The following is a 25,087-nucleotide window of genomic DNA, read 5'->3' on the forward strand; positions in this document are numbered from 1 at the left end:
TTTATAAATCATAAATCTTTACTTAACATGCAGGTGGTGTTAGATGCCAGGTTTAGGAAAACTGATGTAGTTGCCAGGTTCATGAATGCCATAAATCATTCATGCTAAGGTAGCCTAGAATTGCTTAGTCCTCCGAGACAGGCCAATTTCAAGGTGGTTGTTAAACACAAAAATGTGAGACTCACTGATTGTTTTTCAAAATCAAATGCACTTTTTATTTGAAGATTAAAACCCAATCACCTTTCTGTTTTTCAGTTCTCCAGCATCCTTCTGTCCTCGAAGAATCCATCTGCCAATAACATCTTTTCTTCGCTCTTCTTTGAATTTTGTCAGAAATACATTACAAAATATATAACCTGTAGATTTGTAATCAGGTCCTTTAATGTGCTGGAAATGGAATTTAGATGTCCCAATAAATCTTGAAGCACATTATTAGATAAAATCCCTATGGAGTTTTGAGAGTTTTTCTTTTTGTGCTACATTTTATGGGAAATTGGCATGAATTTAAGATATACTGACACTAGTTGATGGGTTGGATGGATCTTCCTCTCCATTCTATCTCATACCTGACAAAAAGGAGAAACTAAGGAGGCATTGCTCAAAGAGAACTGACCTTTGGGGCAAGAATGCTTGGGTCTTATCAATGTGGCTGAAACACTCTAGGTTACAAGACCTTCCATAGGCCCAAAGTATTTATTCAGATAACAGATTGATCTTTCCTTTGAAACAAGTTTACCTACTAAATGGCTGGGATTGCAATATGGTGGCACGTTTTAGGGGTGAGAGGAGACCTGTGGTACTTTTTGTTGGAAAGCTTTCCAAATAAGGAATTATCTCAAATAAGAATGTATTCAAAATGCTTTGTAACATTTAAAGTGTTACATAAATGTTGAATGTCTGTTATTAATTATAATAATGGTAATAATAATGTGATCATAGCACAAGATCATAGATTTAGAACTGGAAAGGATCTTATTAGTCATCTAATTCAATGCTCTCTTTTTATAAATGGGGATATTGAGCCCCAGGGAAGTCAGGAATTCTTTATGTAGCATGATCTTATGGTCCTTCGCCAGTCCAGTTACCTTCTTCTGGACACTTTCAATCTATCAATGTGCATCCTAAAATATGACAGTCAACACAGTATATGTAGCTGGCACCTGTAGGAATCATGGAAGAAAAAAGGCACAAAATGAAATAGGTGTCTATTGGGCATCATTAAAACTCTAAGTGATACATATCCTGGATAACAGAGTAATCAAATATCCATATTAGAAACAACCTTCAAAGGGATTGAATAAGCAAAAGACTGGAACATGGATAAAATTACTGCATTCAGGAATTGTGACTTTGTCATCAAAGGTATGGCTTACTCACTTGAAAACTGGAGGGGAAAATGGACGGAAGTAAGCAGAAATAGACATTATCCAGAGAGAGCACTTCAGAAAGCTGGATAGCCTGCATTTTGAGTGGAAGTATGTAATTGCTCATTCAGAGGTTAAAGGCAATGAAGAAGCTCATGATTTGCCAGAAAAGGAGCTAGAAAATGTGATGACACAAGATGCTTGCAGATGTTGAGTATTATGGCTTAAAGAAGTATTCTGTCTAAATGTGCCCTATAATCTCTATACGATTTTCTTTGCTATCATTAAGTGGAAGCAACATTGATTACACACAGGTTAGGTGAGTTTTTCCTTAAAAGGCAATAAAACTGTCCTCAAGATTTTATCGGTCTAGGTGACCATGGCTCAAACCATTGACATAGCTTCTTGGTCACCTAAATGTCACAAGGAGCCTGAGGGTCCTTAGGACTGACATAGCTTTCAGACTGAGTAAACCATTTGGGTAAATGTGGAGGCATAATGTTCCCATCTGGACCAATGTCGGCCCACCTGAGTCAATGTTGTATTCTGGATATCCTTTTCATGGTATTGTTAAGTAAACCTCCATTTGTTAAATGTTAGATAGTCCACGAGTGTCTCATTCCATTCCAATCTTTAGCCTGAACCACTTAACCAGTATGAGTCAGGCCTGGCCCCAAACACTTCTTTGACTTGGAACTATATTTCATGGCTATCTTTGACCATTTCCATCTCAGTCTCTTCAAGTACATTTTCTAGGTTTTTGTTTGTGTTAGTCTTTTTAATTTCTTATTAAAAGGATTTGAACAAATAATTTTCAAGAGAAGAAGTACAAATGATCAGTAGACCATTTGAACTGTTTAAATTCACTGATAATTCACATTAGAACAACTTTGAATGATTTCTTTCCTATAAAATTAATATAGATGCTAAAAAGGAAGAAGTTAAATATTAGAGGGACTTTAGGAAGACACAGAAATGAGTCTGAAGTGATATTCTTTGATTAGTTTAAGAATTCTGATGAAGAACCTTGTAAGTTCCATAGGTCTGGAGCTTGTAACTGACAGCAGGGTGAGTTTTTGCATTGGAGAAAACGATTGCTGACAGGAGGAGGAGCTAAAGCCCTGCCTGAAGACATGGATCTAGAGGGAACTGCTTGAATATGTCATACAATTCTTGATCATGCTCTCCAAAAGGTCATCAATCAATCAACAAGCATTTATTAAATCTGTACTATGTGCCAGGTACTGTGTTATGTGCAGGGGATATAAGCATAAAGAATGAAACAATCCCTACTTGCAAGGAGCATACATTCTCATGGGGGAGATATGTTCATTATATATACAGCATAAATATAAAATGAATAAGTACAAATATCTACAAAGGAAGTTTGGGAGAGAGGACACTAGCAATTTGAAGATCAGGAAAGTCTTCATGCTGATGACAATGCTTAATTAAGCTGCATCTTAAAGGAAGAGAGGGACTCTATGAACCAGAGGTAAGGAGGGAGTATATTCCATGCATGGGGACCATACCAATGGATCCACCCAACATGCTAGAATAGAAGCCTTCCTTTAGGTCTTTTTTCTTTTCTTTTCTTTTCTTTTCTTTTTTTTTTTTTTTTTTTTTTTTTGCGTTTCATGGGTTCTAGTGTAGCACCTTGGCTGTCTATCATTCCTCATTTTTGCTGCATGACTGGCTCACCTTCTTTGCCTCAATAATATCTCTCATTCTACTTCTTACTTGTCACTGGAAACATATTAAATCTTAGTTGTTCCCACTAGCATCTCTCCATTACACTTTGGGTCTTCTATAACTTGCATTCTTCAGTAATTACAACCATATGTATTTTTTCCTATCTTTCCAATAAAAAGAGGGTGGTAAAATTCCTCATCTCTTTTCAGTAGCCAAGATTGGTCATTATAATCATACCATGTTTGCCCTCCTGTTATTGTTCCTCTAGTTTGTGTGTGTGTGTATGTGTATGTATATTATATATATATATATATATATATATGTGTGTGTGTGTGTGTGTGAAGAGAGAGAGAGAGAGAGAGAGAGAGAGAGAGTGAGAGAGAGAGAGTGAGAGTTTTCCTGGTTCTACTTATTTCATTTTGTATCAGTTCATACAAATCTTACTTTTTTTTCCAAAACAATTCTTTATGTCCATGATTCCTTACAACTCAAGAATATTTCATTATATTTGCCACAATCTATTTAGCCGTTCTACAATTGATGGGCACCTGATTTGTTCGATTACTTTGGCAGTTGCATGGAAGATGGACTGACTGAAAAGAGGGAAACAAAGCTAGCAAAACAACTAGGAAGCACTTACAATAGTCTAGGTAAGAGGAGATGGGTGTCTGACTGGTATCTATGTGAAGGGACAAAAGGAGACAACTGAGATACATTGTGGTGGCAGAATTAAGATAGCAAATGATTGGATCTGGGGAGGGGTGAGGGAGAGGGAAGAGTACAGAATGACTCTGAGGTTACAAATGTGGGTAACTGAGAAATAGGAAGGTTTTAGAGGGAAAGAACATTAACTTCATTTTTATGTTAAGTTTGATGTATCCAATATGTAATTGCTGATGTGGGATTGGAATTCAATAGAAGGATTAAGATTAGATATATGGGGGGGGGCTTCTATGTAGAGATTATAATTAAATACATGAGAACTGATGAGATTACCAATGGAGAGGGTATAGAGCAAGAAGAGAAGAGGGCCCAGGACAAGACCTTGAGTTAGACTAAGAAAGGGAGAGCTATACAATGATAGAAGGAAGGAAGCTAGTTTGGCACAGTGGATAGAGTGCTGGGCCTGAAATCAGGAAGACTCATCTTCCCAAATTCAAATCTGGCCTCAGACACTTAAGTGACTCTGGGCAAGTCACTTAACTCTGCCTTAGTTTCCTCATCTGTAAAATGAGCTGGAGAAAGAAATGGCAAATCCCACCAGTATCTTTGCTAAGAAAACCTCAAATGGGGTCATGAAGAGTTGGACACGATTGAAATGCCTCAACAACAACGATGATTGGTACTGGGAAGGATGACCAGGGAATTTAGCGTCATACACAAGCAAGTTGTCTCAGTGGAGAACAGAATTTTCTTGCTGAGCTGAGGATTTAGTATCACAGCATTTAGGAGAATCAGAGTGGGGTGCTTCTTCTGAGGGGGCGGAGCCAAAATGGAGAAGGAAAGACATTAAATGTACAGACTTCCTGATACAATTACCCCCAAAACAGCAATAAAAGAACCCCTGGAGCAGAAAAACCCACAAAAATACGGGCTGAGATTATTTTCCAGGCATAGACAGATTAAAGGGAGCCATGCTGAGCTACTGGTCAAATCCAACCCCACAGAGACCCCATGCATGCTGCACCAAAGGAACTTAATCCCTGAGCCTCCAAATTAGCTGCAGGACAAGTGTCTTCTGGAACTGAGCTTGTGGTCTGGTGAAAGGGCTGAATGGCTGGCTGGTGGGGAGGTGGGGGGGAAGGGAAGTGCAGGGGCGTCAGCAGGACCTAGGGAGGAATTCAGCTGTCCCTCCCCAGTGGGGAACCAGGAAGAAATCCTGAGTGGTGGGAGGCCCAGGGTGGGGGGAGGGGCGCAGGCTCTTCAAAGCTAAGAACCACACCACAGAAAGCTTTGCTGGTTGGTTGTTTAGTAAGTAGTCTTGAGGTTATCTTTGGACCAGAGAACAGCCCAGGCGAGAGAAAAACCTGCCCTCCCTCAAACCAAAACACCTGGGACCCTCTGAAGCTGGAGACAGTAGTGTAGCCTAGAAGCAGGGTCCCCCAGTGGGAAGTTAAAAGTCAAGTAAAGGGGCAGCCAGGTGGCACAGTGGATAAAGCACCAGCCCTGGATTCAGGAGTACCTGAGTTCAAATCCGGCCTCAGACACTTGACACTTACTAGCTGTGTGACCCTGGGCAAGTCACTTAACCCCCTATTGCCCCACCCCCCAAAAAAAAAAGTCAAGTAAAAGACAGCAAGATGATCAAGCAAAGAAAGCTTAGAATTATAGAAAGTTTCTTCAGCAACAAGGAAGATCAAGGTGCATCCTCAGAAGAAGATAACAACCTCAGGACCCCTACATCTAAAGCTTCCAAGAAAAATATGAACTGGTCTCAGGCCATGGAAGCTCTCAAAAGGGACTTTGAAGAGAAAGTAGGAGAGATAGAAGGAAGATTTAGAGAGAGGGAGGAAAGAATGGAAAGAGAAATGAGAGTGATGCAGGAAAGTCATGAGAAAAAAGTCAACAGCTTGAAAATTCAAATGGAAAAGGAGATAAAAAAGCTGTCTGAAGAAAATAATTGCCTAAGAATTAGGATTGAACAAATGGAAGCTAGTGACCTTATGAGAAATCAAGACACAATAAAGCAAATCCAATTGAATGAAAAAATAGAGGGCAATGTGAAATATCTCCTCAGAGTGGGGTGGTTATTAGGGGATTGAGTTCAGTCAGATCATCAGAGGACAGGAAGAGCTCATTCAGTGAAAGAGTTTCTACCGAGTGGCTTAAAGGAGTTCAAGTCCAAAGACACACTTAAATGTCTGTAGGCTTTTCTTAGCTAGTTGGCCAACCAGGTGGGGTTACCCAGGATCACACAGTAAGTGTTATAGGGAAATAGGGTAGGGGGTTTGGGATAGGGGTAGGGGTTTGGGGTTGTGGTCCTTAGGAATTCCTCTTTAAAGAATTATACCCGGCCCGGACGAAGGCGCGCGGTTTGAATTGGTCGTATGCTGGGGTTCCTTTGCAAGCTATTTCCATTGCTGGGACTTCACAACACTGCAGGGCCTGGGAAACACATGTGTGTATAGATCTAGGTAGCATTTTCCCTCAAGGAACCATAAAGGATGGCTGGTGCAGAGCTGGAAGATTTATGCTCTCATATCAATGAAAAAATTTCCCATGTTAAGAAAATTCTGCAATTAAAAAACATAGGACATGATCCAGCCTTAAAGACTGTATTTCAGAAAATTAGACATGAAATGACTCTTCTAAATGACCTTTTAAACAAGTTGGAGTTGGAGGTTCAATATCAAGAACATGTCAGGAATTCACTTAGGGAGTTACAAGAATCCCTTGATGGAAATTACAAAGAAATAAATAACCTTAAGGAAAATATTCCTCCCCATTTGCCCAAAGTAGTCCAGACCTGTGTAGTGGAACCAAACGTTAATTCTGAAAAACAAGTTAAAATTACAGCATCCAAACACCCAAAGAAACCCCAAAAAGAGCAAAAACCAATCAAAGAAATTTTACTAATAACTTCTGATGAATTCGATAATGTACCTGCTTATATGAAATCTCGTCTGACATATTGTCAAATTAATGATTTTATTAAAGAAATCAACAAGGCAGTGGCTAGTAAATATAGAATCCTAAATTTGCCCAAAAAATCTATGAATCCTTCTATCAGAAATCTGTGTGACAGATTCATTGAAGATGAAAACAAGGATACCAAAGGCCAATACTTTGTAGTAGAAGCTGATATAAAGGAGTTCACCAATTTGAAAGTTGACAAGCGGTTTCATGTGATACTGAACATTTTAAGGCACTGCCGACGACTCTCAGAAGTCCGTGGAGGAGGACTTGTCCGTTACGTTATAAATTAAGAAGTTTTGACAATTTCACTGACATTATTGCATAGACTGTTTTGTAATTCCTAGTTCATAATCTGTTTTCATTAGCTTTTTAAATTTGTTCTTCACTTAATAAAACTTTAATTTGTTCTGCAAAAAAAAAAAAAAAAAAAGAATTATACCCGGGGCAGCTAGGTGGCGCAGTGGATAGAGCAATGGCCCTGGAGTCAGGAGTACCTGGGTTCAAATCTGGCCTCAGACACTTAACACTTACTAGCTGTGTGACCCTGGGCAAGTCACTTAACCTCAAATGCCTCATTAAAAAAAAAAAAAGAATTATACCCTCTTGCACACAAAACCAATAGAATAAGATAATAATTTATTTAGGGGCTGGAGAAAGGAAACCAAGAGAGAAATCCTTGGACTTCTCATGGGGAGAAGGCATGGCACAGAGCATTGCTCTGAGATACCAATCTCCTCAAGGAGGAGACAGGCAGATACTTTTATAGAGGACTGATGGGAGATGATCATCTGACTGTGGAAAGTTCCCCTATTGAGGGAGGACCATCCCCCACTGGTGGTGGCTGGAAGAATTGGGTGAGGGATGGCTGTGGATCTCTCAAGCCATCTCTCTGCTCCTCCGGCCACAAAGGCAACAGCCACACCTAACCATATCTCCCCAGGGGTGGGGGAAACTGGAATGAAGGGTGGTGGTCCAGGAGCTAGCTCATTCCCGATCCCACTTCCACTTATCTCTTTAGGTTTAGTTTCTCAAGGAGAAGGTTCTTTGATGTACCCCAGAAAACTTCTGGGGTGCTAGGCCCATAACAGTAAGTGTTTAAAGCTGGATTTGAACTCAGGTTTTTCTGACTCCAGACTGAGTGCTCTATCCATTGCACCACTGCCCCAGGTAGGATATCTTAAGAGCTAAAATGTCCCTTGGGGCTATGAACTAAAAGAGCTGATAGAACAATCTCTAAGGATAAGAGGCTGCACAGCATCTAAAGACCAGTAGGTGGTAGCAGACAGTAGATAGAGAGCTGCTTGGCTGGGGCTGAGATGCCTTAGACTCTAAGGTTTAGAGAACAATTAGGCATAGAACTCCAGCTCAGCAGAGAAATTGGTTTACAGTATTATCAGCAACTCTGCAAGAGAGCAAGTAGCTGCACTGGAGACAGAGAAATTCCAGTGAGGATGCTGCTTCAGTAACATGAGATGTCCTAGCTGTACATATTCCTCAGTTATGTATATTCTTTATGTGTGATTCTCCACGTGAATTCCATGGACCATATATGTTCTCTATGTATGTCCCACTGATTCTTTGTTAACATGTAGGAGAGTATAATGGGGGGAGGTTTTCCTTGTCACTTTGTTGTGCTATTTAATGAAATGCTTTTTGCTTTGAATAAATGTATTCTCTAGTTGACTTGTAAAAACAACAGCAACAATATTACTGAGTGCTTGGGAGCTATGATTTTAAATAGATACAGATCCACAAAATATCTTTAACCTGGAGCAATTTTCAGAGGGCTAGTGTGTGAAGAATCCCCAGGTAAAACATGCAAATGTTGTTGTTCATCCTTCAGAGAGGACCAGTGTCATCATGAATGTAAAGTCTTGACTTGTGGGTAAATTGAATTTGAGAGAGGCAGAGCTGTACAAAGTTGTCACCCTCACTCCTTCCTCTAGAGTCCAGTGGCAAGACAAAAGTCAAGATGGATGGAGATGGCCCAGGATAAAGTGGGTAATTTTGACCTTTCTAAATTAAGGTCTTCTTCAGGTCTCACTTTGTCTGAGGGTATGCCATTCAATGACTAAAGGATGGATAAATAAGAATTGGGACAAAAGGTGGCCCAATTTACCATCCCAAAAATATGAATTTGGGAGTGGAAGACCCTGAAGAAAACATAATTGCTATTTACACTCATTCTAAGCCATCAAAACCTAAACAATGGGCTGCACAAGGTTTGGGCTGGGCCTTTTATTGTCAATTCAATGAAAGCCAGAATTATTTGGGTTTAAAGACTTAGTCAAATAGCTCCTTTTAAAACACACTGGCTTTTTAAAAGCAGGTTTTTTTAGAGCTATATTTCCAGAAATCAAAACTGAAAACTGCTGCAGGACAGCTTTTTGAAAAGAATAAAAAAGGAGAAGAAGGAGGAAGAGGAGGAGGAGGAGGGGAGGGGGAAGGAAAGAAGAGGAAGGAGAAGGAAAAGGAAAAGGAAAAGGAGGAGAAAAAATGTTTGAATAGGCAGGTTGAGTTCCCAGAGGGCAACTACTATTACTCTCAGATAACACAGTAAAGACAGTTAACCTCCTAAGAACCAGGTTCATTCCTTCCCACAAATACAGCATCCATGGGAGGAGTAGGCTTAAATTTAGACCATAGTAGTAGTCAGGGGGATTATTGTTTAGTTATCTGTCTCCAGGTGCTAGTCAGGTTAGCCATGCCTAACTGACTTTCCTGCTACAGAATTTTATCTCCCCTTACATCTTAGGTGTGTCTGTCCTGATATCTAGTTGGCCAAGCTAAACTTTAATAGTCCCTTAATTCCTCAATATGTCTGTCCTGTTATCTGGTCACTTTTGGTTTTGCTTCTCACAGAAGAAACTTCTGACTTATCCTAATGTCCCAATTTATCCTAATATCCTAATTTAGCCCCATGTCAGTATCACCTAGGAAATGTATAATCAGAAAAGGAATTAGGTCAGTCATGTGACAAGACTGAGGAATAACAGCTGGACAGCTGCTCAGGTACCTATGTAATTTCTAGGAGGTGATGGATGAAAGTAGAAAAGGATGGAAAAATGTGGATGGGTCACTCAAGGACCCACTAAAGTATTAAAGAAAAGGAAGAGGTGGGGTTGGAGTGACAAAGTCAGACCTACACTTTAGAAGAATCACCTTGGCCGCTGAAAGGAGGATAGATTCTCTGAGGCTCCATGATCTCCAGAAAGTCATCCTTACACCTCCTCAGATCATCTCCCTCCTGGCTGCAGGATTCTATCTTGCCTTTGAGTCAGGTAATTTCTACTCTGCCTTGAACTTTTTGGCTTCTATGTATAGTCTTTCCTTATTAGATTGTGAGCTCCTTGAAAAGCTTGAGAATCTTTTGCCTTTCTTTGTATCCCCAGTGCTTAGCATAGTGCCTGGCAAATAGTAGGTACTTAAGAAATATTTAATGACTGACTGACTGGATTGGATAAAGGACAGACTTGAGGCAGAGAGATAATTCAGAAGATTGTTGCAGCAGTCCAGGCCAGAGGTGATGAGAGATTGGACTAAAATTGAGGCTATATGAGTGTAGAGAAGGGGGATGTGCACATACACACACACACACACACACACACACACACACACACACACAGCAGTTTTTAAGGCAGAAATAGCAAGATTTGGCAATAACAAAGTTGTATTTGTGGAGTGAATGAAGAATGAGAAGTTGAGGTAGTGATACTGAGGTTGCAAACCCAGTTGACTAGGAGGGTGTTGATGCTTTTAATAGTAATAAGGGAGTTTGGAAAAGGAGAAAGTTATGGGGAGGGTAGAAAAAATTGAGCATAAATTTGTAGTGCACCTAGTCAGCGTGGTCTGGTGACTTCCTCCAGTCCATTCAGTAGAACATGAATGTGAGTGAAAGAGGCAAGTAGTGGCTTGAGGTTTGTCAAGGTGTGATGGGCAGTAGGATGAAGCATCAAGGGATGCTGGAATATGGGTTAGTGTAGAGTTGGTTCACCACGGGGTCAAGATTGGGAAGACAGGAGAGTAGAGGGAAATAAAGGAATAATACTTCTATAGGACCTGCTATGTGCCAAACAGAGCTAAACTTTATTACAAATATAATCTTTTTTTTTTTTAATGAGGCAATTGGGGTTAAGTGACTTGCCCAGGGTCACACAGCTAGTAAGTGTTAAGTGTCTGAGGCCGGATTTGAACTCAGGTACTCCTGACTCCAGGGCCAGTGCTTTATCCACTGCGCCACCTAGCCGCTCTACAAATATAATCTTAATTAATCCTCAGAACAACCCTGTAAAGTAGGAGGTATTAGAATCCCCATTGTTGCCAGAGCTAGTATAGACAGGTAGTAATGAATGTCTGTAATAGGGTGGCGGCGGCTGTAGGAATAGAAGGGCTGTACATGAGAGATGAAAAGGTGGAAAACAGACAAAAGTGGTAAGTGATTGGTTATGGGAGGCGAGAGAAAGTGCTGAGTCAAAGAAAATCCTGATTTCAAAAATGGTAGACTGAGTGAATAAGTGGTACCACAGGTGAAAACAGTGAAGTCAAAAGAAACAGCAGGTTTAAGTGGAAAAATCATAAATTCAATTTGGGATATAAGAAGTTGAATTGCTACAGGGACATCTATGTCCTTTGAGATATGAAAATGTAATCCAGAAAAAGGTCAGGAGTGAAAATAGATTTGGAATGCATCTACACTGCAGGACTGGTTGAAGACCTGGAAGTGAATGTGGTAATTCACAGGAGAGAGCATAATGAGAAGGGGGCAAAATACAGATTCAAGGAGGACGATATTATACCTTCTCATTCTGTACAATATTTGTTCATGTATTTTTGTAGAGTATCTGAAAGGGGGAGGGGAGAGTATGGGAATCATTGCTTCCCCCCTCAGCTCTGTTGATATAGTCTCAGAATGTAGACACACATGATGAGGTTTTAATGTGTAAACAAGATGAATCCTCACCCCACCCTTTTGTGAGCTGAAAACTCTGATTGAGCTGAGAAGAAAACTCTTATCATCTGAGAAAACAAATTAGTCACACCTCCGGGGGCTTTCTGTAGCTAAGCTCCGAGGAGCTCCAGACAGACAGTCAGACCCCTGCAGGGGGGAAGGGAATTTCTCTTTCGTCTCATTCCCCTATTGGTAATGGCATCTACTACTGAGCTGCTGAGAGGAAGTCACCCTATCCATCAGTGTGAGGAACAACTAAGGGAGCAGAGACATTCTGCAAACAGACACAGAAGCAGAAAGACAGTCACCCAAGGGAGGAAGCAGCTTCAAGGATTATAATCCCTGGAAGCCAGAAGCAGCTAGGGGAAGGGACCAAGCATTTATAGAATGCCTACTATGCACCAGGTGCTATGCTAAGTGCTTTAAAAATATCATCTCATTTGATCCTCACAACAGCCCTGCAAGGTAGGTGCTATTATTATATCCATTTTACAGTTGAGGAAACTGAGGTAAACGGAGGTTAAGTTCACAAGCATGATTTGATCCTAAACAGTCATGTTTTTTCCATTGTAATATACTGTTTCAGAGCCTTGACTATGTCATTGAAGCTACTTCTTGTACACAGGTCATTGGTAACATGCTGCAGCCTACTTAAGCCTACCATATATCTTTCCATTGGCCTTTGGGTCACTTCTCTGGAGATGGTAGTAGGTACACCCTCCCACAAATACACACAGTGTCCATAGGTAGAGTGGGCATAGAGTAGAATAGTACTGAGAAGCAGAACTCACAGGAATCAAAGAAAATGAAGAGTGGATGTGTCATCAGAGACCATGTTGACCATTTAGGCCAACCCATACACACAAAGGAATCTACTATATGGGTATAGGTGCAGGCCCCTTCCACAAAGCTTCTTCTGGCTTAAATTGACTCAAAACTATGAACTACATCAACTGCCTTCAAGGTTGGCAGGCTTAGCTATTTAAAAGCCTCTACTGGTATAGCAAATTTTCACTAGACCAATGGTATGGCCCCCTTCCATTTCAATCAGAGAAGAGTTTCATTCACATTTTGTAGAGATAACATGGTGTTAGGGCGTTAACACCTTGTCATCTGCTATAATATCACTTATATCTGTCTATCTATCTATATACATACATGTATGTATATGTATACATACATGTATGTATATGTATGCAGTTAGTCCATCAATGTGTGTGTGTGTATATATATATATATAAATTTATATACACATATACACATACACACATTGATGGACTAACTCGATATACTATTTGTTTGGCTGCATATCAAAATTTGGGTGATATGTTTTTATCTACTGTGTTTTCTTGGAGAGGCAGTGGTACGTGCACACATGTATTATACACATACAGATATTTATGGACTAACTCCATATTCTATTTATTTGGCTGCTTATTAAAATGTGGGTGATATGTCTTCATCTAATGTGTTTTCCTGGAGAGGCAGTGTGGTATAGCTGATGGATCTCTCTCTGAGTTCAAGTAAAGCCTTTGGCACATACTGGCTGTGTACCCTAGGAAAGTCACTTAAACTGTCAGTGCCCCAGTAATCACTTAAGACTATCTATTGGTCCATAGCATATATTTCTTATATATTATGTCAAAATATTGTTTCCCCAGTGAAATTAGTATTAACAACATATTAGAATCAATAATATATTGTTTTTCCAGTTAAATTTGTTTTTTCCAAACATTTTATAGAATGTTCTGAACTAGGTCTGACCGAAGCAGATCCCATAGTCCAACCTTGAAAGTGAAATAAGATACATCTAGACCATCTAACATTCAACAAAAAGAATTTTATTTAATAGTAGTATATCAAGGATATTCAGTAAGGATACAACATTGGTTCATATGGGTGTAACTCTCCATGTTTCTACATTTGCCAAGTTGTTGTGGGCCGTCAGAAACCTGGGTAAATACTGAAGAGCTATAACTACTGATGTTCTGGGCTTTTTATGTCTATGGTGACTAGGAAGCTTTGTAGGATAATGGTTTGAACTTAGACCATTGCTTAAGATAGCTGCATTCATAGCTGATAGGAAAAGATGTTTTATATGATTTCAAATGTATAATTGATATCACATGTATAATTGATATGATATGTATAATATGTATGTATGTATAATTGATATGATATGTATAATATGATTTCACATGTATAATTGATATCACATTTCTCAATGTTTGGAGGAGGGACAGGAGGGATGGAGAGAATTCAGAACTCAAAATGTAAGAAAAAAAAGAATGTTAAAAATAAAGAAATAATATATTTATTATTATTATTTAAAGGATGGTTACTTTGCCTTTTTAGGGAAAAACTACCCTAGCCTTTATGGCAGGTACTTACCAGTCTTAGAAGATTATATATGATAAACCTATTCTGCTCGAAAAGCCTTCAGTGTCTCTCATTGCTTGCATGTAAATGTTCCAATTGCTAGAGATTCCCACAATCTGACTCCTACCTATTTCTTTAACCTTATCTCTCACTATAGTGCTCTTTCTCCTCAGCTGCGGTTAATCCCATCTACACCTAGGAGACCTGCACATGCTAGAAATTCAGTATGTTTTTCAATTTCATATATACACATATGTTATACCATATAATATATGTATGCACACATGTATATCACCATCATATTTAAGCATTCTATCTTTCCTACCTAGTGAGCCATTCCTCGTGACCAGGAATAAAAAATAAAGAAGGAGGAAAAGCCATTCAGGAAAATTAACCAACATATCAACAAAGCCTTACAGTATATGTAACATTTCACACCCACAGTCCCCCACCTCTGCAAAGAAAGGAGGGAGACCTATTTTTTCATCTTGTCTTTGGGGCCAAAGTATTGAGGTTTCAGATTTTATTCTCTTTCCACTCAACACATTTTTGATGATGATTTAGGAGGCTAGGGCCCTCTCCCTGGGTATCCCCAAACAGACCACAGAATGAGAAAGCACTATAAATGAAATAAACAGGGAGCCACGTTTCTCTTTCCCTCTCTTCTCTAGTAATGATGTCAAGGTTAGAGAAGGAATAGAATGGAGTCTGGGATGACCCTAATTGTAGGATTTCAAGAATTGATGCTAGGGTGAAAAGGCAAATTTTCTTCCCAGTACATTCCTAAGGCTTTTCTAGATTTATCCAACCCAACCCAACCCCTATTTATTGTCTGTTCTCTAGTGTGTTATAGACCCATGGCCAATAATGAAAACTAAATTCTGGTTTGCAGATCAATAGACCTAGGGCACTTCTGCTGGGGGAAGAAGCACTCTGGTTTTGTTGTCGTTTGTCATGCCCCTTGGTTTTCCTGGCTCAGTCTTTACAAGATGGGTTTTTCTGTCACAGATGCTAACTAGATAGGTCTTTTTGAACAAACCAACCGCCCTGACACCTGCTTGGAGTAATTATCATACCACTGAGCTGTGGTTAATAAAAATGAATGGTTGTTATCCTTGAATTGCTCTTCAGGAGCACCTACTTTCTTTTAGTCAGACAGGCAAACCAGCAGGGCAATTCAAGGCCATATTATTGCTATTCCTTGTCCCTGGGGTCAGAGCAAGAGCAGAGGCCTATTTCATGGAACCATTAGGCCTTCTTGCCTTATGACTTGGGTCTAATTCTGGCTTTCCTCTCTCTTCTTCTGGTTATACCTACTTGCTGTTCCTCATACATGACATTCCATCTCCGACTTCTGTGCTTCTGTACAGGTTGTCCCCCATGTCTGGTATGCACTACTGAAATGCATGTAGTGACTCCCATTGTTTTCAGTCTGACATGTTTTCAGTGTACTTGTTAATCGGTGATGGGGGAGGTTCTGTTGAAGGAGGCCCTATTGGGGGAGAGGGGTCATCTGGTCTGCAGCTTTTGTATAATCTGTTATCTAGCATGTAAGGGATCATTCCCTACTTGGTAGTCAGCACATAGAAGCTCATTCCCCAAATCTATAATCTCATTTCCTTATGATGTGGAAATTGGGGAAGAGCTGAGACATCTTCTTTTCTTGAGATGGACCTAACCAGATTGTCTTTATCTCCGTATGAAAGTTTTCAATAAAAGTTGGTTCCATTGTGAATCCCTTGCTGATCCCTAATGATCAACCCATCAATGTTTTGCTACCTTGATGTATTTTTAAATAAACGCCTTTAATCCCCCCCTTCCAGTTTTGCCTTGTTAACAGGGTGAAAGCCCAAACAGAGATTTTTCCTTTTACCAGCACTCCCTCTCCAACACTACCTATTCGAATCCCTGATTTCCTCAAGGCATAGCTCATGTGCCACCTCCTCTGTGAGACCTATCCCGATCCCCGCAATTACTAGTACTTTCCCCCTGCAATGACTTTTTTTTTGGTGGTGGGGGGGGGGTAAGGCTATTGGGATTAAGTGACCTGGCTAGGGTCACACAGCTAGTAAGTGTCAAGTGTCTGAGGCTGGATTTGAACTCAGATTCTCCTGAATCCAGGGCCGGGCAATGACTTTTTTTTTTTTTTTTTTTGCAGGGCAATTGGGGTTAAGTAACTTGCCCAGGGTCACACAGCTAGTAAGTGTTAAGTGTCTGAGGCCGGATTTGAACTCAGGTACTCCTGACTCCAGGGCCGGTGCTCTATCCACTGTGCCACCTAGCTGCCCCGGGCAATGACTTTTTTATGTGTAGTAAGGGACTGGACAATGAGTCCTTAAGAGAACATACAAGGGGCAGCTAGATGGCGCAGTGATTAAAGCACTGGCCCTGGATTCAGGAGTACCTGAGTTCAAATCCAGCCTCAGATACTTGACACTTACTAGCTGTGTGACCCTGGGCAAGTCACTTAACCCCAATTGCCTCACTAAAAAAAAAAAAAAAAGAGAGAGAACATACAACATGCTCTGCCTGATGCAATGCCCCCATGTGGAGGCTGGGTGAGTCTGCTTCTGTATGTGGAAGGAGAGACTTGACTTTTCAGAGCAAGTACAGGTATTCTGAGACTGTTTCCTGTCTACTTCCTCTGTGGTGAATAGGGGCCTTTTAATTGGCTATTAAGTTGGAACTGAAAGGGCTTACAAAAGACCCCAATGGGAAAACTCACTTTCCTAAGGATAACTTTTTTTCATTTTGTTCATGTATTTTGTTTGTTTGTTTGTTTTTTTGGTGGGGCAGTGGGGGTTAAGTGACTTGCCCAGGGTCACACAGCTAGTAAGTGTCAAGTGTCTGAGGCTGGATTTAAACTCAGGTACTTCTGAATCCAGGGCCAGTGCTTTATCCACTGCGCTATCTAGCTGCCCCCTTGTTCATGTATTTTTAAAATAATATTTTCCCCAAATGCATGTAAAAACAATTTTTAACATTCATTTTCTAAAACTTTAAGTTCAAATTCTTTCTCTTCCTCCTTTCTCCCATCCCCAAGACAGCAAACGACTGATAGAGGTTATACATGTGCAATCATGCAAAACATATTTCTATATTAGTTATGTTGTGAAAAAAAACACAGACAAAAAACCCACGGGGAAAAAAAAAAGTGAAAAATAGTATGCTTCAATCTGTGTTCAGACTCCATTGGTTCTTTCTCTGGAGGTGGATAGCATTTTAAATCATGAGTCCTTTGGAACTGAAGGACAGTGGATAAAGCACCGGCTCTGGATTCAGGAGTACCTGAGTTCAAATCTGACCTCAGATACTTGACACTTACTAGCTGTGTGACCCTGGGCAAGTCACTTAACCCCCATTGCCCCGCAAAAAAAAAAAAAAAAGAAAAAGAAAAAGAAAAAGAAGTCACCTGGAATTGAAGGACAACTCTGAACTTGAGAGAGTCACTGAGAGGTACCCTTACTCCCACCAGACCAGCCAGTGAGTGTATGGCCTCCTAGGCAAGCCTGGGTATACAACAGGTGATCTATTTCTGTCTTCTTTCCCGTGTTACAGAGTCATGGTACCCAAACTAGGCTCTGCACTGACCTCACAGGGGTGCCACAGGATATTTTAAATGTTTGAAGGAAACACAGCAATACTCTATATTTGTCAGACAGTAAACAAACTACTAGCTTTAGGTGGTTCACAGTTCTAACATTTGATCCCATTATATTCTTTATTATTTTTTTTTTCACTAAGAACCTTCTTGTTTTTATTGTTAGGATCTGGGTTACTTGAGAGGGATGAAAGAGAGGAGTGGGTGGCTCCAATACCCAGCCAGCCGTGTTTCACAGGCTTGTAGGTGATAGAGAATTCACCCAGGGAGTGTCCGATCATCTCGGCTTAATTAATTAATTAATTAATTTTTTAGTGAGGCAATTGGGGTTAAGTGACTTGCCCAGGGTCACACAGCTAGTAAGTGTTAAGTGTCTGAGGCTGGATTTGAACTCAGGTACTCCTGACTCCAGGGCCGGTGCTCTATCCACTGCGCCCTCTAGTTGCCCCTCGGTCTTAATTTCAACCTGATTGAAGGTCTGTCAGTTGTAGACGCCCATCACACTGCCCACCATCTCTGGTAGGAAGATCAAGTCTCGAAGGTGTGTCTTCACGACCTCGAGCTTTTCCATGGGGGGGTGCCTCCTTCTTGGCCTTCCTCAGGTGCTTAAGGAGGGAATGCTGCTTGCGCCTCAGACCCCGGTTGAGTCTCCGCTGCTGTCGAGCACTATGCAACTGCACGAGCTGTTCATAAGACATGTCCAGGAGCTGCTCCAGGTCCACGCCGCGGTACGTGAACTTCCGGAAGGTTCGCTTCTTCTTCTGCTCCACTTCCGCCATCTTGTCTGCTGTCAGGAAAAGCACATTATATTCTTTTGTTTTTATTTTTTTTTTTAAGTGAGGCAATTGGGGTTAAGTGACTTGCCCAGGGTCACACAGCTAGTAAGTGTTAAGTGTCTGAGGCTGGATTTGAACTCAGGTACTCCTGAATCCAGGGCCAGTGCTTTATCCACTGCACCACCTAGCCGCCCCACATTATATTCTTTTGATGACATTCTTGAATGTTTGAGATGTTTTTGTTTACTTGTACATTTGGCTATATCAGAAATTTCTTGGACTTTCTCTTTTGGGATGTCATAGTAAGGTCAGCTAGGTACCTCAGTGGATAGAGCGCCAGCCATCGAATTAGCTGGACCTGAGTTCAGTTCTGGCTTCAGACACTAAACTGAGTGACCCTGGGCATGTCATTTAACCCTGTTTGCCTCAGTTTCCTCATCTGTAAAATGAGTGGAAAAAGAAAATGGTAAATAACTCCAGTCTCTTTGCTAAGAAAACGAAGGTTTTCTTAAAGTTACAAAGAGTATGAAATGACTAACAACAAGAAACAACAAATCTTTGTGACACTGGGTTTTTGGTGGGTATTGTGATAAAAAGCAAGAGTTGCTCAAAAAAACAATGTGGAACAGGAAATGAAGGTGGTGGTATTCAATCTGATTCCAAGGTTTGAGAAGTTGTGCAATTCCTAAAAGGAGTATACATCTTATTAGTAAGTAATTGTGGTTAAGAATGAAATAAAGATCTGATTTTTTCCTTCAATTTATGTATGTTATTTTTTTCAAATGGCTCTTCAGTTGTTAGGTCATAAAGATTTAATGAATTGTTTGGTCCTACCTATGTAATAAACAGAACTGTTAATTATTTCTTTTGGCTTAGGGGTGCCTTGAAAAAAGTTATTGAAATAATTAAGAAAGTTTGGGAACCTTTGGTATAGAGCCTTGTGAGAGCCAGAAACTTGAATCCATACCAGAATTTGCTGGCATCCTAGGATTGGTTTAGGAAATTCTAGATATAGTCTCTCCATCAATATGGATTAGCAATTGTCTGGAGTGTTCCCTGGAAGCACTGAGAGGTTCGGTTAGGTGACTTGTCCAGGGTCACTGACCTGTGATGTGTCAGAAGGACTTGGACCCAGGTTTTTTCAACTCCAAAGCTAGCCTCCTATCTACTACACCATCCTGCCTCTCAATTAGGAACTTATCCTGAAATAAAATATTTTGTTATCTAATCATAGTTGAATGTCTCTTCCGAGCTCAGTGTTTCCTATTACAAATATAATCTTAGATGAATGGGTCTGTTGTCTGTCTCAGATTGTCAACTTCCAGAGGACAGAGACCCAGGGTGTCTGATTCTCTATGTATAGTATCACGTGCAGTTGTTCTTTCCAGCTCCTCACTGCAGGCTGGAGGGAAAGAGTGAAAAAGAGAAGATGGGGAAGAAAGATTGTTAAAGAGAGAAGGGCTAAAGGCAGAATGATGAACTCTGACACTGTCAGGATGACTCAAGGAAGACGGACATAGTGAGAGGAGGCGAGTTCTGGGGGCAGGAACAGATGTTCATTTTTGGAGGCAATGTTGTAATTGCAGTGACTCATCAAAGAGCTCCCAGACAGTTTCTATCTTTGCAGTAATGCTGAACACTATAGCAAGTGGGTGGATAAAGTGAGAGAACCTTGTGGAGACCCAAGTGAAAGGGGAAAGTATAGGGAACTTGATGGCTGAAGGCCACAATCAAAGTAGGGAAATACTCCAAGGACCCAACTCAACCATTATTTTTTTTCCTGTCCTTAAATGAATAAAGGATTAAAAAAAATTCATTAAGTACCAACTGTGAGCCAAGCTCTGGGGGATACAAATATAAAATCTACCTGTAAGGAACTTACATTCTATTGGGGGAAGCAATGCATAAAGGGTAGGGATGGCCAAAGGAAAGTGTTTTGGCCTGAAAAGATCCAGGCATGGTGAGTGGGACAATTGGGTAGACTATTGGTTCTTCCTTTCTAGTAGCTATGAAAGTGTTTATATTTAATTACAAGTTGTGGGGGCAGCTAGATGGCGCAGTGGATAAAGCACTGGTCCTGGATTCAGGAGTACCTGAGTTCAAATCTGGCCTCAGACACTTGACACTTACTAGCTGTGTGACCCTGGGCAAGTCACTTAACCCCCATTGCCCGGCAAAAAAACAAAAAAAAAAACAAAAAACAAGTTGTAACAGAGGACTGACCAATGAGAGCCCAGACCTTATGAGTGCTCCTAGTGTGCTTGGCTGGTGTAATTCCCCATGCAGCTAAGCAGGAAAAGAGAACAAAATTTAGTCAGTCACAGGGACCTTTTGTAAGTATGCTCAGTTTCAGTTCAGAAACCAATTGAAAAAGCCTTTTCTGACCTTGCTAAACAGACTGCAAACAGCCACAGAATACCTCCAAAGTCCATGTTGGGGACAGCATCAGCCAAACATGCTGCATAAGCTTATAGGTACTGCGCTCTCATTGGTCAGTCCCCTGTTATACAACAAGAGGGGGAACATGAGGGACAACAGGGCAGAAAAATGGCTAGGGCTGAAGATAAGACTGCATGGGGGTAGCTAGGTGGCACAATGGATAAAGTACCCGCCCTGGATTCAGGAGGACCTGAGTTCAAATTTGACCTCAGACACTTGCTACTTACTAGCTGTATGACCCTGGGCAAGTCACTTAACCCTCATTGCCCCACAAAAAACAAACAAACAAAAAACACAAAGAAAAACAAAGAAAAAAGGGGGTCAGGGTGCAGTTTTCTTCATTAGTAAAAAGTATTCTTTACCTGCTTCTGGTCTCACTGAGGATACATGAGATACCACATACACAGCTTTAATTTTTGCAGATGGAAGATTCTGGGTAGACCTGAGACCCCTGGGGAGAGTTAACTGATTTAGCACAAAGGAATAGATATATTTTGAGCAAGTACCTTGAAATAAAGACAGCAGGAGGGAAAAGGGCTTGGCTGCATGAGATATAGAACATTTCTGACTTCTTGAGCACTCTTCTGAAAGCCTGTCTTCGATTGTTGTAAGATGGCTGGTGAGAGGAGCCAATTCTCTTCCCCATGTCCTCATTGAACCCCAATAACTATGCCTGCCCAGATGTCTCTTCCCTCCCCTAGAACGAACATCCTACCCATTATGAAGTCTGACTCTTCTAAGCAGGGCCAGCTGCTGTTTGACTTTCTCCCTCAATTCCACTCTCCTACAGCTCAGTTCTTGTTTCAGCTGGAAAAGATCAATAGCCCATTGGGTGTGTGTCCTTGGATGGGTGGAAGGTGGGGACAGTGGGAGAAGTCTTCACTTTTTATGCAGCAAACAAATTCCTCTGCTTTTTCATGATAAAAAAAATGTTCTCTGTCCCTCCACCTGAATCAATCCAGTTTCAGTGGCATTTAGGGGGCTCGAGATGCAGGGAGCTTAGCCCCAAATTTAAAGGAATCATCAAAGGAATTCCTGTCAAACCAGCAGATGGAGCCGCGGTCCATCTGTGTGTTGCAATATTTAACTGAATCTCTCCTGCCTTTGGTGTCTCCCTGCTAGCATGTTGGGTAATACACAGCTGAGCAATGTGGTCAGAGGAAAAAGGGAAACAAATGGAACAAGGTGTGTAAATATCATCTATTGTCCTGTCTGTGGTGAATTGTAAGAGATCATCCCAGGGAGGGAACTTGTATTGTGTCTGCTTGACAATACTGCAGGATGTTGTTCAGAGACTGAGGCTGTCTGTGTGGATGCTGTGAATAGTCTGTGGTCCCTGGCTCCATCACCCAGGGTTTGAGGGGGCTCTGTACACAGCAGCTCTTAGCTGGAATGGGAGGCGGTAACAGTAGAAGCAGACTAGAAAGATGGGCCCGAGCTATAGCCCCCTTCTCTCCCTTCTAAACTAGAGGGATCTGGGTCTCTCTTATTAGTTCCAGTTTGTTTTGTCAAGGTAAAGTTCAGTAATGTTGACTGTCTTGATAGGAGCAATATCTTCAGACCCTGCTGTATACAGATTAGGCTAGTCTTTCCTTAAAATATGTTATGGTTTTGAAACTATCCTTGAGTTTAATTGGTTCAGGGGACTAAAATTCAGGTTTTTGACATGGCCTCGGCCTCTTGCTTGACCTGTAGACCGCTATATTCTCAGTGGAACCAACATGATGTTTTTCCTGAATATTCTTGTTGAATATCCTTCCCCTGCAATGGCCAAATAAATCCTTGTTGTTGGTGGTGATGGTGGTTGGTGGTGATTTTTTAAGCTGTCAGATCTTCTACCAGTGTTTCGTTTTATTCTAAAATAAAAGCTGAGGGTCCAAATCATTCTGGACTAAAACAACTGCTCTAGAACTCTAAGTGAATAAAATAACCCTATTACTCTTTGACAACCCTTTGGCAAATGTCCCTAATTGTTTGATTAAGTGTGATCATTTTGGGAGCAGTTATATGTTTCTTGAGGTCACAGACGTAGCTTCTAAATTGTACTCACTGCTGTTTGAGGTATTTATTAGCTCAGTAATAAATACTCGATCACACAGCTGGCAAAATGACTTTCCTAAAGCACAGTTCTGACCATGTCACTCCCTTTCATGATAAACCACTGTGACTCCTTATTACCTCTAGACTGAAATACCAACTCTTCGGTTTGGCATTTAAATTCTTTTACAACTTGGCTTCAACCTATTTTCCCAGCCTTATTATACATTATTCTCTCCCTTTCACTCTTTGATCCAGCCAAACTGGCTTTCTGGCTGTTCCTCAAAGATGACACCCCATCTTCAATCTCTATGCTTTTGCACAGGCTGTCTCCTATGTCTGGAACATATTCTTTTCTCACCTCTACTTTCAAAATGACTAAACTTAACCGAACTGTTATTTTCATGTGGCACATAGCTTCGATGGCTAATTTTCTCAACCCATGGTTGACTATCAGCTGGAGTTCCCAGAGCATGGTGGGCTACGTTTCTATCCCCAGGATTCTAGGGGCAACCCTAAGCAGTTGGAGGCTCTCTAATTCTATTGCCCATGAGCCTATATGACCAATCAAAATCTCCCCAACATCATTTTTTTTTCGGGATAATGAGGGTTAAGTGACTTGCCCAGGGTTACACAGCTAGTTAAGTGTCAAATGTCTGAGGTCAGATTTGAACTCAAGTCCTCCTGAATCCAGGGCTGGTGCTTTATCCACTGCACCACCTAGCTGCCCCCTCCCCAACATCAATTAACATCAACTAGCCTTTACAAAGGAATATTTGCTGAGAAAGTATACCAAAGACAAAAGTATGGCAATCTCCTAAATTGGGAGCACACTCTTCCCTCTACACACTCACTTGGTACCTGGGGAATGTACATTTAAGAGTCTTATTATAAAACATTCCGGGGGCAGCTAGGTGGCGCAGTGGATAAAGCACCAGCCCTGGATTCAGGAGTACCTGAGTTCAAATGTGGCCTCAGACACTTACTAGCTGTGTGACCCTGGGCAAGTCACTTAACCCCCATTTCCCTGCAAAACAAAAAATAGACAAAAAACATTCCCGTTCCCCATCCAGGAAGGGGAATGGAGTCGACTTCTGAGCATGGCATAGGCAGTAGAGGAGGAGCTCCCTTGTTTTCAGGACACCATGTCAGCTGCTGGGTGGATTCACTGTTGGACTGAGCCAAGCAGCTCTTCAGGGACGGTTCATCAATGGGCTCAGGTATCACTACCTGTTTCAGTTGCTGACAGGACCTTTGACCATTCTTTTAATCTTTCAAAGATCACAAGGTTTTAACCTGGTCTGTTCCATTTCTAATATTCATTCACCTAAAATCAGGAAAGAATGAAACACAGCAGAAGCCTGGTAGGTCTGCTACCACTCCCTTTCCCACCTCTCCTACTTTCAGGCTTACATAAGTTTTCTCCTCACTCATCATCAGGGAAGAGAGATTTTGTTAGAACCTTTAGTATGCGCAGTCAGTTCCAGCTATATAGCAAATTAAAAGGCTTTTCATCATCACATGGGAGACAGTTGGAGATATCTATAGATACTCTGAACTGGGGAGGGAAAGGGATCTTCCATCATTCCTTTTAAAATTAACTTCCCCCCTTTTTCCCCCATTTTTAAAGACTAAGTCTATCTCACCCAGGCTGGAAGTGTAGAGGCCTCTCATGGGCCTGATTTCATTCTGATTAGTATAGGAGCATTGACCTTCCTCTGTTTCTGACCTGGCCTCTTCTTAAGCAACCTGGTGGCTCTACCTCAGAGGGAGCTTTATCGTATTAAAGCCTAACTTAGTGTGGACACACAACACTTCAAAGCAGTTTGGAAGTCTTGACCTCAAGAGACCCAACAGCCTCAGCCTCCTTGGTGGCAGGGAGTACAGAAGTGCACCCCCATACACGGCTGTCATTCATTTCTTGGAAGCAAACTCACCAAAGCCTCCATGTGGCTAGTAGTAAACAGAGAAAACTGTGCGTGCTCTAAGGCCTGGGCCCTCATTGACCAGTCCCCCATTATATATGTCTGCTAAGCAGTTGCCAAAAACCAATTTAGTGATTTTATTAAATTAATATTACTGAGTTTTCTCATTGTAAAATAGGCCTGGAGTAGTAGTAATAGGGACCAGCTCCCTCCATCCTGGAAGGAAAAAACTCTTGGGGAGATTCAGTTTAGCCCCATCCTTCTTTTTTCTTTTTTTTTGGTGAGGCAAT

At 41.1% G+C, this 25,087-nt stretch overlaps 1 protein-coding gene, 1 long non-coding RNA gene and 1 pseudogene across 2 annotated transcripts in view; 2 read left to right on the forward strand and 1 right to left on the reverse strand.

Annotated features, from left to right (window-relative positions):
* The window catches only part of LOC122738442, a 41,316-nt gene extending 40,934 nt beyond the window's left edge, over positions 1-382 (forward strand). Inside the window, exon 5 of the long non-coding RNA XR_006354643.1 lies at positions 256-382. This is a non-coding gene — a long non-coding RNA (uncharacterized LOC122738442). The remainder of the gene's footprint in view (positions 1-255) is intronic.
* A 5,838-nt stretch (positions 383-6,220) lies between these two features.
* On the forward strand, positions 6,221-7,029 carry LOC122744317 (spindle and kinetochore-associated protein 1-like). Its single transcript, XM_043989765.1, has one exon. It carries the CDS (start codon positions 6,221-6,223, stop codon positions 6,980-6,982), a length of 762 nt encoding a protein of 253 aa, XP_043845700.1. The 3' UTR covers positions 6,983-7,029.
* Positions 7,030-17,794: 10,765 nt separating this feature from the next.
* On the reverse strand, positions 17,795-21,470 carry LOC122744441 (annotated as a pseudogene).
* Positions 21,471-25,087: the final 3,617 nt, after the last annotated feature.

This window comes from Dromiciops gliroides, chromosome 2 (assembly GCF_019393635.1).
Source record: "Dromiciops gliroides isolate mDroGli1 chromosome 2, mDroGli1.pri, whole genome shotgun sequence".
Classification (NCBI taxonomy): domain Eukaryota; kingdom Metazoa; phylum Chordata; class Mammalia; order Microbiotheria; family Microbiotheriidae; genus Dromiciops; species Dromiciops gliroides.

What these genes read in the sequence shown, in the direction of transcription:
- LOC122744317 (XM_043989765.1), top strand. Translation starts at nt 6,221, where the DNA reads ATGGCTGGTGCAGAGCTGGAAGATTTATGCTCTCATATCAATGAAAAA.